The sequence below is a fragment of the Leuresthes tenuis genome, unplaced genomic scaffold (assembly GCF_036924035.1).
Source record: "Leuresthes tenuis unplaced genomic scaffold, fLeuTen1.0.hap1 SCAF_7, whole genome shotgun sequence".
Taxonomy (NCBI): Eukaryota; Metazoa; Chordata; class Actinopteri; order Atheriniformes; family Atherinopsidae; genus Leuresthes; species Leuresthes tenuis.
Window position 1 is genome coordinate 32,973,023 of NW_027325361.1, and position 14,723 is coordinate 32,987,745.

The 14,723-nt window shown below is 41.8% G+C and overlaps 1 protein-coding gene across 2 annotated transcripts in view; it reads right to left on the reverse strand.

Moving 5' to 3' along the window:
- Positions 1 to 3,342: 3,342 nt before the first annotated feature.
- Positions 3,343 to 14,723, reverse strand: part of kdm4aa (lysine (K)-specific demethylase 4A, genome duplicate a) — a 172,135-nt gene continuing 160,754 nt past the window's right edge. For both annotated transcript variants that reach the window (XM_072390199.1, XM_072390198.1), the window contains exons 20-22: positions 13,878 to 13,997; positions 4,092 to 4,184; positions 3,343 to 3,956 (exon numbers count right to left, since the gene is read on the reverse strand). In XM_072390199.1, coding sequence (XP_072246300.1) covers positions 3,816 to 3,956; positions 4,092 to 4,184; positions 13,878 to 13,997 — 354 coding nt within the window. In that variant the 3' untranslated portion in view covers positions 3,343 to 3,815. The remainder of the gene's footprint in view (positions 3,957 to 4,091; positions 4,185 to 13,877; positions 13,998 to 14,723) is intronic.

Here is a 14,723-nt window from a genome sequence, read left to right on the forward strand (position 1 = left end):
TGGCTCGGGCCTCGCGTATAATCCTCTCCTTCACCTGGTACCTGTGTAGCTTGATGATGACGGGCCGTACTCTCTGCCCCTGCTTCGGTTTCTCGGATAGTATACGATGAGCTCTGTCACATTCAGGCGGTGATTCTAGGAAGCCTTCACCAAAAATCTCCATGAGCAGCTCTGCAAAGAAGGTGGTGGGTTGTGGCCCCTCCACTGACTCAGGTATGCCGACCACTCTGATGTTGTTTCGCCGACTCCGAGACTCAAGGTCGCTAACAACTTAGCATTGGTCTCCGCTAGCGTAGCACAGGATGCCTCCAATGTCAACAAACGCCCGTCTTGTAAGTTAGCATTTGCTTCAAGAGAGTTTATCTGAGAGTTCTGATGGTCCAGAACGCGGCGGCGCGTCTGGTTTTTGATCAGCCTTAAAGAACACACGTCACCCCTCTGTTCATTGAACTCCACTGGCTACCCTTAGCCGCCCGCATCAAATTCAAGTCACTGATGTTAGCTACAAAGTGCTTAATGGAATGGCTCCCATCGGTTACATACTGCCATTCCGACATGGGTCTCCAATTGTCGGAATGGCGACACTTAATTTTTTATCAAACGTCCCGCCATTCCGACACTTTTTTCCTCCTATGGTCGGAATGGCGGTATGTTTTTTTTTTTTTTTAACATACCGCCATTCAGTTCCTTTTAATAGCCTATTTTTTACCCAAAACATTTTGCACTAATGATATGCCTGCGCAAATACGCCCTAAAGTTTGGCGCACAAGCTCTGCACATGCAGAGGCCACAGCCTCGCAAACAAACTTTAATAATCTATTATCAAAATCCCCTGAATTTCAAATATAAAAATACAGATATTAATGTAACTCTGGCGAGACTGAAACTGATTAAGCAGAAATACAGTGTCAGTGAGCTGTCACAGCAGCGCGCTGGAGCGGAGCTCTCCACAGAGCCCATGCGTCTTTTGCACGCTGTCATCATATGCAAAAGTAATAATTGCAATTACAGATATCACGGCTACTGCACAGGACACAGTTGCGAGCACTCTGCCTTGCCTTGCCAATAGGAGAAGAGAGAAATGACAGCATAGAACGTATAAAACACAACAAAATGCAGTAAAAACATTTATTCATGTTATTCACGTGATTTATGAGTACTCGCTCCAATTTTGGGAAGCGCGGATGGGCTTTGCGCATTTGGCACAAACACACAGCCAAATGCAAGGCTTTATACAGCCTGTTGTTATCTTAAGGACCTAACTGGTCACACCTGGGAGTAAATGTCATGTAGAGATTGTTTTTACATGACATTACAGCTGAACATATAGCTTTCATCCACAAACCAACGTGGGAGAGCCCGAAGACGCATGTGCCAGACGCACATAGGCATGCGTAAAACCAATTTTGACCACTTCATGCTGTTTATTTGCTTTCTCTTAGTTAACTTTCGTTTCTTTTGGATTCTTGTGCGTGTTATGGAGCCGTTTTGGTCTATGTTTGTAAGCCTTTTTTTCCTGGATTAAATTTTCGGAAGTTGAAACAAGTGGCATTGGAGTGTGTGATTGAAAACCACCGCGGACTGCTTCTCCTCCTCCAGTTGCCGAGACTTTGTGTTTTTAATAACGCTTGTCTATAAACATGTGTTAAACATATAAATTGCATGAACAGAAAGAAGGGACTCACCTGTTGAGTAACACACATTTCCTTATACGGAAAGCCTTGTCGGAATGGTGGGACATTTGAACGTCGGAATAGCGGGATGTCGGAATGGTGGGACATTTGCATGTCGGAATGGTGGGATGTCGGAATAGCGGGATGTCGGAATGGCGGGATTTCGGAATGGGTGTTGCCACCCCTCCCATCTACTTGAATGCTCTTGCAAAGGCTTATGTCACAACTCGGTCCCTCCGGTCGTCCCAGGATTGTCGTCTAGCAGCTCCTACACCACGCCTAAGACAATCCAAACTCTTTTCATGTGTCGTCCCACGATGGTGGAATGACCTACCGAGCGCTACCAGAACAGGCCCTGTCTATCTTCAAGAAACTCTTGAAAACCCAGCTCTTCAGAGAGCATCTCCTATCCTAGCACTTACCTTGTACTTCCCTACCCCCTCTATCTCTGCACTTTATCTTTCTGCACTTCCTTCTATGCCTGCACCCCATCTCTACTCTGTCACCTCTGACAGAGTCGGACTAGTGGGTTCCTTCTATGTAGTTTATTGTTAGCTTTTATATAGCTTGTTATATCTTCATTTGTAAGTCACTTTGGATAAAAGCGTCTGTTAAATACATAAACATAAACATTATCTTCTGAGTGTGGTCTGACACTGTGGTGTGGACGTGGTCCAACTTTGCTTCGAGTGTTGAAATAGAAGCTTTAAAATCAGCGGAGAGGGCTTGGCGGTGTTCTTCCAAGAGGTTAGCAATGGCTGCCATGCTAAACTCGTCATCTGCCTCGTGTGAGGGATTGACCTTAGCACCCTGGTCTTTCACGTTCTATCTGGTTTTATATGTCGACATATTTTGGTGGTGTGTTAATCAAAATGGATTAAATCACTCGAGTACTCTCGGTTTGTTGCGACTTTCGGGGTCTTAAAACGTAAAATTGTTAATAGTTGCAGGAGCGAGACTCGACGTACGTCTACTCCATCTCGAACCGGAACTCCGTCACAGTTCCGTAAAATTTGACAGTAATAGTTAGGTTGTACTTTTCATATGCATTATTGGTTAAGCTGACGCTGGTGATGGTGAGATTATTCTGAAATGTATTGCACTGGGAAATATGTCTCTCTGCATATTAATGTGTTATGCTTTGTGGGAAAGACAACAGAGAAAGAATGGAGCTTATTTAGCTTGCTGTGCAAAATGCAACAAATGAAACAGGCCAAGATGGAACTCCAGACCCGGGGGAGGTTTATTCTGTGATGCTCTGGCCTGGCTTTTTACAACATGGTGCATGTTGGCAAATAGAGCCGTGTTTATACACATGTGAGAATTGCCACATTTAAAGCTAGCTTGAAACCTGACAAGTTTTACACTTACATAACTAATCACTTACTGGTTAGTCACATGACTAACTGTACTCAGTTGGTAGTTGAAATTTTATCTGAAAAGATACATTTTCTTTGTACAGTTTTCTGTAATTTAAACTGGATATAACCTGAATGGTCTATAAACGTTTAATGAATCAATTACATTATAAACAAAATGATTGACAATGACAATGAGAATGTAAGATAGTCAAATATAGCCTCAAATGAATCCTTCACAAGTTAAAAGTGAGGAGGGTTAGTAAGGTTGTTAATCACAACTGATTCAGCCATTAACACAGTTTGAATGCGAGTGATGAAATTAGTCAATGTAACTACCTTTATTACACAATGATCCATATTATCCTCTCTAATGGGAAATGGACAGAAACTCAAATTAAAAGTGACAGATGACAAATGATTTGCAGAGAGTCATTCATTTCATACGACTGTACAGCAGATTAGCTTTTCTACCAGTGCCTTACTTACAAAATGCTATTCTGTTGAATTCCAGGTCTACATTGGTTACACGTGTTGCTGGACTTTAAAGTCGGTCTCATCTCCATGCTGCGTAGAGTCCTATAGCAAAACTAAATTTTAAAAATGCCATTTGCTTGATCGCACTCAAAGAAAACACAAAATATAATAGGAAATAGGAAAAAAAGGTCCATGCAATATGAGTCCTTAAGGAAGTTGTTTCAGTCTGAGGCTTGTGGCTGAGTCAAGCTGAGTGATACAGTTCAGTCAGTGCTGGTGGTGTTTTGGGTGGGACAAAGAGTGGAGGTTACTCCATGATGGCTCTGTAAATCACAGGCTCAATGTAGTCCCCTCTGTAACGGGAGTTGATAACTCTCTGTCTCTTTGACTCCTGAATGATGTCCTTGTCTTCAAAGATTCCATCAAATCTTCTGTCTGAAGCTTTGGACTAAAAGCAGAGACAAAACGGTGTTCATTCATAAGATAGCAGTGTTTGTACATTTTTACAAACATTAAGTTCCAGCAGCATTTTTCAGAAATGACAGACAGGTTAGACGGAATACAAAACTACTGTTGCACGCACCAGTCTGGATTTGACTCGCTTGGGGAGTTCTTCGTCCAGAGTATAGACATCATCTCTTTTGGCTGTTAACTGTGATCCATCTTCAAATTCCACCTGCATTTCAGAATAGTAGCAGAAAACACAATCATGGCAGAAACACAACTAAACTGAGCAGTTTTTCAACTTAAAGATTATCCATAGCATATGCCATATTAGAAGTATTTTAATATGCATGCTAAATGCAACAACTGCAAGAAATGATTCACTTCCTAAATCTAAATGAAATGAACACTAAAGAAGTTAGTTTAGAAATTCAGTTTTATTGATATAGCGCCAAATTACAACAAATGTCACCTCAAGGCACTTAAACACTGTTTCCCTCCCCCTGCTGTCCATGCAATCAAAAGCCCACAAAATTGGCTATCAAGCTACCATAAAGCAAAACGTGTGTGGTGCAGGGCTGGAAACTAAAGTTGGGAACTTTGGTATCTCAGCCCCTGGACGAATATGGCAGTTTCAGACCTGGGAATGTGGAAAACGAAGGTGTGTATACTTCAAAATGAGTCAGAAGCTAGTTTTAAGGTTAGTCCCTTCTATGGTGTTGCTCTAATGGCCAACGCTCAATTATCATAGAATTGTATTTGTATGAAAGTTCTGTGTATACAGTACATTTAAAGTTCCTTCCTCTTTACATTACTTTGCATTAACAGATTACTTCGACACACCTGCCAACAAATCACAGTGAACAGAAAATGTTTATTCATGGCACATTTACAATGAGGTTATCATAACTCCTTCCCCTTGATATCAGATCCTCTGCCACAAGTTTGGCAGCTTGAGTGTTCAATCTTTCTTGTTCCCAGGATTGGGCAATTCAGGACAGAGATCTTTGATGTTTTTACTTTGATCTCTTGAAGGCACTCTTCCAGTTTGCAGTTCATGGCCCAGAGTGCTCCAATTACCTTTGGCACCACTGAAATTTCCACATATTTTCAGCTTCTTCTAGCCCATGGTATTTTTTCACATTGCTATGATCCTTGTTGTTTATTTTGCTGTCTCTTGGGAGTGCTATATCTGCCCTGTTCTGTATTTTTTTGACCACCAAGATTGGTAAAATATCTCCATCTCTACCTTGTGGAGGTACCTCCCACTCTGACTTTAGGACTTCCAGCCTACTCGGTACACAGGGTTCCTGTACACTATTCCAGTCACATGTTCATGAAGTTCTATGTACGCCATATATGTTACAACCATAAGTTTGAAAAACTGATCGCTGAACTAATCTGTGTCAGTCGAATCATATCTGCAGGATCAGTATCTGCTCTTTTGTGCACGGAGCAACAGGATGATGGATACAGTGAGCAGTACTTATCCTGGATTATGCGTCACCTTTGCTGGTTGTCCTAGGGAGCTAAATAAAAACAAACATCTAGAAGTCTGACGGAAGAAGAACCAAAAGCGCCTTCAGTAAGAGAATGGACGAATAAAAAAAAAAATCCATTTGGCTGAAACAACTTTAAAAAAATCTCCTTGACCTTCAGGGAACATATCAATAACTGGTGTGTGATTTTTCATTGTATGAAAGTGTCAGTTTTCTGTAATATTTAGGTCCGGAGCACCAGAGGGTGAATAAGACCATATCAACACTTTGCTGATGCAGTATTTCTCTTGTTCTTGTTATTATTCAGAAAAAGGGAACTTTGTTGAGGGATTTACTATGCGTGACAACTGAATACTTTGCACATGCATTATTTTATAGGTCCTTTGCATGAACATGCAAACTGCCTACTCATTGGTATATTTCCAAATTGTACATTTCTAAGATTTCTATCAGAAAAAAATAATGCCTTAAAAATTGCACAGGATATGATTATACATCTTCTTTCTTGTGCAATGATGAGGATCTATGAATATGCTTTGTGGTATTGGGCCATCCTGTCTTTGATAAGACATGGCCAAGAAAGACCAGAAAGAGACTCTTATGAAAATAGAGGGATTCCAAAAAAGTCGCAGGCAGGTGGAAGTATAATGGTAATCATTGACCTTCCATGCTTTCAACAATCCAGCTGCTGTGCAGCTTGGCGCTCCCAGGTGCCCTCTGGTTACCTGGCTAGTGCCACGCTGCAGAAACAAGGCTGATTGAGAAGCTACAGACTGGAAACTCATTTGGCCCGAAAGCTGCCATCTCCAGGAATGCGAGGCCTGGGACAAGTACTAGCCTGTGAGCTAGCAGAGCAGACTCTCAGAAGCTGACCACAAACTCCTCTGTGACAGAAGCTGCCCACTCTGGGACTGTCAGGCTCGATAGGCGAAGTAGACGGCTTAATGGTCACAGAATCTGCCATTCCACATTGCTAGCTCAGACTAGCCCATTCCAGGCCTTACTTACTCCGTCGTATTCCATACGATGGCATATCCTTGGCTTAGCACTACAGTACCCTAACCTTGGAGTTGCTTTTGATCAGGATCTGTCATTTGACACATAAAACAGGTGTCTAGCTTAGCCTTTTTTTTTTTCCCCCACCTTCGTAATATTGCTAAAATCAGGAACATCCTGTCTCAGGGTGATGCAGAGAAACTAGTCCATGCATTTGTTACTTCAGGATTGGACTACTGTAATTCTTTATTAATGTCCTGTCCCACATATTCTCTGAAAAGCCTCCAGCTGATCCAAAATGCTGCAGCCAGAGTTCTGATGAGAACTAACAGGAGAGATCATGTTTCTCCAGTTTTAGCTTCTCTTCATTGGCTCCCTGTTGAATTCAGAATAGAATTTAAGACTCTTCTCCTCACATATAAAGCTCTTAATGACCGAGCTCCAAAATATCTTAAAGATCTCATTGTAAGATATTTTCCTAACAGAGCACTTCGCTCCCAAACTGCAGGTTTACTTGTTGTTCCCAGAGTTTCTAAAAGTAGAATGGGAGGCAGAGCCTTCAGTCATTGTGTCGCACACGCTCAGGATGGGGGATTGGATTGAAGAGAAGTTTTAATGCAATCTGTTGGTTTCCTTGGCAACACAACTTTTCTTTAAATTGGCTCTGTATGAACTGAATTAATTTGGAATTGAATTATTTTAATTAATGATTGTATTACAATGAACTGGATTGCAATTGGCTTGAATTTTGCTGTATCTTTAAAAGGGCCTTTAGATGACATTAGATGATGAGTTTGTTAAAGTAAAAACCTTAAAAAGGCTAAATAACATTTAATTCAAAATGACTATGTAGCGTAATCGTGATGACCAGAAAAAGGGGAGAGACCCAAAGGAACCCTTTTGCTTTGATCTGTTAGGAGTGGTTGCAAAATAACAAACCCCTTAATTTACAATCATGAGAAACAGAGTGAAAACAACATTCTAAACAAGGACATTCCACCTTTGAAAGATTCTGGAGTCAGATTAACATCTGCTCGGCCAGCCAGAGCTGAGCTGGATAAACACAGCCTCACCTTTTGGTACCAGATAGGTAGAGTGCATACCAAGAGACAACATTACCATCCTTATCTAAAGAGCTGTAAATTAAGATGTGACACCCACCATCCGGACAACAGACAGACTCTTGTTGGAAATAAAGGAAAAACTTCAGAGCCAGTTTCAGATGGATTAATGAATCTGTTACAAATGTACCTCATAATAACCTACTGACTGTGGAATACGAAAAAGGACAGCTCAAGCATCATTTTAAGACTTTCCACGACACTGTACGTAAAACACCAGGAAAGTTAATATTACTCCGTAGGACCCGACCGTCGTGCTGTGGAACCACAGTGCCATCTACAGGTCGCGACAGCGAATCTTGGGATTAAAATCATTCTGTATTTTATTCTCCTGTTTATAATATGGTGACTACTGCATTAGTGCTAATTAAATGTGTGTGTGTTACAATGAACTGGAGGTCCAACCGACGGAATAATCGTCAGTCAATGAACCGTGTGAATAATACATTTTCAGTTTTATTGGTCACTCACTATAATCCTTCGTCATCTGTTGGTTGAACATGTCTACTGATTCATGTTTACATTGCTTATATTTAATGCCTGTGTGATAAGTATGGTATTAATGTATTCTTTGAATGTGCTTTGGGATGCCGGGATAAGCGAGATTAACTTTTCTTTTATAAAAGTTCATTTAAGAATCAAAGCCCCTCTGCGACGCCCAAAGGCACACGCACCATTTCATTGGATGTAAACCAGTGACGAAACTCCGCCCTCGCCAGTGAAATCGAAGCGCGCTGCCGTTTGAGTGCTGGTTTTGTTTTTGGTTTCTTTGAGTTTTTGTTTCTTTTACTAGTCTTTATTTTATTTTCAATAGTCTTTAGTTTTCTTTTCAAGAGTTTAGTTTTCTTTTCAGTCTTGTAGTTATGGGTGCCCCATGCCATAGGCAGGGCACACATATTACTATTGCTCATACTTATTATTCTTCCGTTTCCGCCCGTTTTTCGGCGCGCTACTCGTCCCACAGCGAAGGTCCGACTCAAATAAAAAATACATGGCTGCGTGCGCGCCGATCGGGAGAGGTGTGCTATTACTTTTCTCTCTCATTACTCGACCGGAATAGCGGATAAATGGGAAAAAGCGGGCAAATTGTCAATGGGAAAATGAATGGAGAAGGCCTTAACGAGGCAGTTTTGGGCTCGAAGAGCCCAAAACTGCCTCCCCTTGGAGGCCTCTGAACTCAGCCATACAAGGTCATACACACATCATTCAAAGTTTGTGTGTGACAGGAAAGACTCAGCTTTAACTGGTGTAAAGGGCTTGTTAATAGCTTATACGGCTTTGACACAACGGCAGTTTACGTTTTAGGTGTCCAGAGGAGCTCATTTTGTGCCTCTGCACTCTACCTCTCACTCTAAAAATCTTTAAAAAATGATTTTTCAAACAAATGCCTCTCACGTCCAAAATATCTGCCTGATCTGGATAAATTATACATCAAAACGTAGGTATTTTAGTTGTCTTTCACCCAATGTGACTGTCATTGAGCTGGGCCTCACAGATTTCTCACAAATCCCCTCTGAGCGCAGAGAGGGAACATTAAATCCCATTATAAAACGGGCGAGGCCTGAAATCAGTCGGAAAAATCATTTTAAAACTGCCATAATAAAGGAGCCACGGGGGTTAGAACAATAAAAATTACACCGCTGGCTTCCCCCGGGCCTTCTGGCGCTCACGGTCAAAGAATTATTCGGATACGACTTCTACTTTTCGAACAGCGAGCGTTTGTTCCAGATTTCCTGCTCAAAATGAAAACCCCATGATTTTAAGGGGACAAAGTGAGGTGCAGAATGGCAGTTGGCAGGCACAGCTGTTGCCCATAGCAACTAATTGGGAGCTCACTCAAGATGTCTGCCCTGTTCTATCACAGCTGATGAAGCCAGAGCCAAGCAGGCTGGCCTGCTGTAACAGCATTATGCCAGCCTGTTTTATCTGTGCTCCTATTACAATATAACATGACAGCCTCTGTCTGTCAGCAGGCAGCCAAAACTGTGAAAACAGCTTCATGCCAGCTGCTCACGAGACAAATGCGCGCGACAGCGCGCACTGACCCAACAGCGTCATGCTAGCCGCTCACGAGACAAATGCGCGCGATAGCGCGCACTGACTCATATGTTTTCCACTATGATCAACACATCAGCTATCATAACAGCGAGACAAATGCGCGCGACAGCGCGCACTGACTCATATGTTTTCCATTATGATCAACACATCAGCTGTGATAACAGGTTCGTGCCACTCACGAGACAAATGCGCGCGACAGCGCGCACGGACTCATATGTTTTCCATTATGATCAACACATCAGCTATCAACAGCGTCATGCTAGCCCTCACGAGACAAATGCGCGCGATAGCGCGCACTGACTCATATGTTTTCCATTATGATCAACACATCAGCTGTGATAACAGGTACGTGCCACTCACGAGACAAATGCGCGCGATAGCGCGCACGGACTCATATGTTTTCCATTATGATCAACACATCAGCTGTGATAACAGGTTCGTGCCACTCACGAGACAAATGCGCGCAACAGCGCGCACGGACTCATATGTTTTCCATTATGATCAACACATCAGCTGTGACAACAGGTTCGTGCCACTCACGAGACAAATGCGCGCGACAGCGCGCACGGACTCATATGTTTTCCATTATGATCAACACATCAGCTGTTTTAACAGCTTCATACCAGACGCTGACGACATACGTCAGCAATTCCACTGTTTTCATTGGTTGTTGGATCGTCACTTCCCCCTGGTTCTTCGAATATTCTTCAGTAGTCTTTCTGTCTGGCGAGCTTTGTTCAGGTAAGATCTATTTTTTGCTTGGTTTGGTTATATTGAACATTATCTGTCGTTGATCGTGGCGGAAATATGACCGTCTTCCAGTTAAATAAAGACGAGGTATTTGCTAATTTTCCTTCCGCCGATGTTTCGGTGTGACTGCCTTGTTTAGCATGCTACACTATTAGCCCGCTGTCTGCCGTTGAATGCTGTGAAAGCTATGAATTTACGTTGTGGTTATATTGAACATTATCTGTCGTTGATCGTGGCGGAAATACGACCGTCTTCGAGTTAAATAAAGACGAGCTATTTGCTAATTTTCCTTCCGCCGATGTTTCGGTGTGACTGCCTTGTTTAGCATGCTACACTATAAACCCGCTGTTTGGCGTGGAATGCTATGAAGGCTATGAATTTACGTTGAGTGGTTATATTGAACATTATCTGTCGTTGATCGTGGCGGAAATATGATCGTCTTCGAGTTAAATATAGACGAGCTATTTGCTAATTTTCCTTCCGCCGATGTTTCGGTGTGACTGCCTTGTTTAGCATGCTACACTATAAACCCGCTGTCTGGCGTGGAATGCTATGAAGGCTATGAATTTACGTTGAGTGGTTATATTGAACATTATCTGTCGTTGATCGTGGCGGAAATATGATCGTCTTCGAGTTAAATATAGACGAGGTATTTGCTAATTTTCCTTCCGCCGATGTTTCGGTGTGACTGCCTTGTTTAGCATGCTACACTATAAACCCGCTGTCTGGCGTGGAATGCTATGAAGGCTATGAATTTACGTTGAGTGGTTATATTGAACATTATCTGTCGTTGATCGTGGCGGAAATATGACCGTCTTCCAGTTAAATAAAGACGAGGTATTTGCTACTTTTCCTTCCGCCGATGTTTCTGTGTGACTGCCTTGTTTAGCATGCTACATTGTTAGCCCGCAGCCTGAACTTGAACGCTCTCGACGGCAAAAGCTATGTGCTGGTGTCGAATGAGTCAGAATGTGAATGCATTGTGATTTGAACAGAATATGGCTTGTTTTGACTGCTCATTTTGCTATGTGCTGGTGTTGAATGAGTCAGAATGTGAATGCATTGTGATTTGAACAGAATATGGCTTGTGTTCAGTGCTCATTTTGCTTATTTATCCATTTTTATGTCTATTTATTCATCTATTTATTCGTCTATATATTCTCAAATCATGAGCACTTTTGAATTATAATCATGGTATTTTATTTGACAGTTGGCAATTATGTTAATTATTGTACATATCTTCCAATCAGTGAAATATGAACTTTGAGGATCATGGCTTAACTAGTAGAGTGTGATTCCTCCTGATTGCTGTACCGTGCTGGCACGGTGATGCTTTGACAATTAGTTTATCGTCCTTGACCATGTTTTTGTGAGAAGAGCATCATGAGTTTGTTCAGTCGGAGAGCTACACCACCAGTGATGAGAAGCTCAGAGAAGGCAGACAGGACAGAGACGGAGCAGCTTCAGTCAGACAGAGAAAAAGATGAAACTGAGGTAAATGTTGGAGTCAAAGGTTCAGAGTTACACCTCACACTTCACTCTGTTTAACGTGAATCCTTAACTCATAACATCACCAGATTGTTCCATTTATTCATTAGAAGTTATCATGCTTTTGTTTTTCTTCTGTCAGAGAAACCAAACACCCCCCCCCCACCAGAAAACACTGATGCAGCATCTTCAGTTGGAGAAGCAGGACCTCATTAGATGTAACGCTGCACTTACAGGTGAGACTTCTACATGTATGAAGACAGTTTCAGTGCTTTTCATCATGTGTGCTTGGTGCTAATTTCATGATTGTTGTCTCCAGCTTTTAAAACATGAGCAACCAGATGGAAACCAGCATGAATCCAGACTACAGTCATCATGCAGATGCTGCAGAGACAGACAAAAAGGTCTAAAGTAAGTACTGACACTTCCCCTCACAGCTCACATAGAGTAAGGATGTCTGTTTATGATTAATGCTGTTAATGATTGTGTGTCCAGCTTTCCATCTGAGGTCCTGCTGAACCGAACACCTGCGCTTCCACAGGAGGATTCAAAGCAGAATGAAGCAGAGAAAGACTCCCATCAGCTGCAGCGACCCAAACAACCTTCAGCAAACACAGATATCACTGAGGACTCCGATGAAGACTGGAGTTTCTATCACCATAGGACAGAGGTAAGATTTGAATGTTGTTGGGTTTAATGTCCTCATGTCTTCCTCTTACTGTGGTGGTGAATGCTTACAGATATTTCTCTACACAGGGACCCCCATTATAGACTGTGACATGTTAAAGTTTATCAGTTTATCAAAACTGACTGAATTATAATGAGCTGTTGTTGCTAAATAAACACATTTAAACTGTCAGTATGTCTGAACATTACTTTCTGTCCTCCTCCTCTGGGATCTCTGCTTCAACCCCCCCAAAAGGGGACTCGGTTGGCTAAAAGACCATTAACTGAGCAGGTGATTGGCTGTTTAAACTCTCCTCCTTAATCAGGTAAACATAATGGCTGCCACCATTTAAAGTGTAAAGTGGTTCATTGTGTGATTAAGACATTAAAAACCTTGTTTAAGCCATCTATTAAGCCAGCCGTGTCTCCCTCATGCTGCCCAAAGCAGGCAGGTTTCACCACAGCAGGCCAGGATCTGAAATGTTAAACTATGTTTGAGCTTATCTCTGTACCTTAGTTTAATACTGGATTTGAAATACCTAATGCTTGACTGGCAACTAGCAGGTCTCTCAGCACAGCACAGCTCTCATCTGTGTGTGTGTGTGGACGGGCAGAAGACGGGCAGCAGCTGGGCACCCATCAAAATTTCTTCAGAAATTTTCTAGTTTATTTTACACTTTCAGACTCTAGACTCCTTTTCCCTTTTTGTCACTTATTTACACTCTACTTAGACTATTTCACTTCGCTCATTTTTGTTACCTTTTTGAGACGCTCATTTCCTAAGCAAAATCCACGGGGCAGACTCAACCAATAATCCCCCGCGCAGGGCTCAACATCAGACTTTAATGATTACTCAAATGAAATGTTCTAATCCATCTAATGACTTCACGACAACTCCAACACAAGCAACGGTATAAGTTCATGAGAGATTTAGAGTGACTGAGGGAAAAAAGCTAACCTCACTCCTCATCTGGGAGGGGGCAGGTGGGGTAGACTGACTTTAACTCGCATGTACCGTAAATGGATGTTTGTGACAGCTACTTAGAAACAGTAGTTTCTCATATCACTGATAAATTTAAATGCACCATCTACACTGAAAAATGTCAGCTGAGATAGCAGAGAGGAATTTTTCAAACTTTTTTTTTAAGAGGTCTTCAGGATATACGAGGAAGTCAGCTGGTCAATCATGACTGACGGCTTGGTGACTGTACGATATACTTGACATTCCACAAATACGCTTCATACTCTTTAGGTTACAATTGCATTGTAATCTGCAATCAACAACAGAAAATCAGACAGTGTTATGCAACAGCGAACATATACACAGAGCACACACGCTCAACTTACCAGGTACATTTGAATGATGTGAGCTGCCACAAATTTGGCCCCATACACCAGCCCGTCTGTCCATCGCACCTGAACAACATCACCCTGTGGTGGAGGTCCCAGTTGAGCACAGTCTCGGCTCTAACCAACAAAACAGAAATTGAAGAGTTCTGTAGAAGTTAAGCGAAGGCATGCATCCTGAAAATCTTACACTGAGCAACAAATCAACATAGCTGCATTTCAGTGTTAATAATAAATTCCTGATCTGTATACCTCGCTAAAGTTGATCAATAACAGGCCTGCAAATTGAGAAGCTGAACAACGAGCTTAACTCTTAAATGCATAGATATTTCTAAAAACCCTGAGTTTTTAGGAAAAGCTCTTATATCATGAAAATGAAGACATGTATCAAAATCATATTAGTTGAATTCAGGAAGTTTAAATAAATGAATGAATAAGCAAACTCAGAAATAATTTTTTTGTGGGACCATGAGGATGTACCGTCTGTTGGACTTTAAAAGAAAAACATCAGAAAAAAAAGATTCAGACACCAGGAGCGTGATCTCTATATGATACCTAAATCATTTAGACCAGAGTTGTCAGGAAACAGCGTTCTTAATACAGTTTCCTTCAGACAAAAGTGTTTCCTGAAAAATGACAGCCTAGCAAAACGTTCAGATTTCAGCCTCTGGGTAAACTATCAGTATAGTAAGAAAGAAAAGACAGCTACTACTTTGTGTATTATTGTCTTGAAGCCTGAGGTGACTTGGAAAGGGGGATGCACGCATACATCGGGTATGCTTCCAGGATGGGATTTGCTTGGCTATGCATAACTGTTTTGTGTTGTTCTCTGAACTAACTTCAACA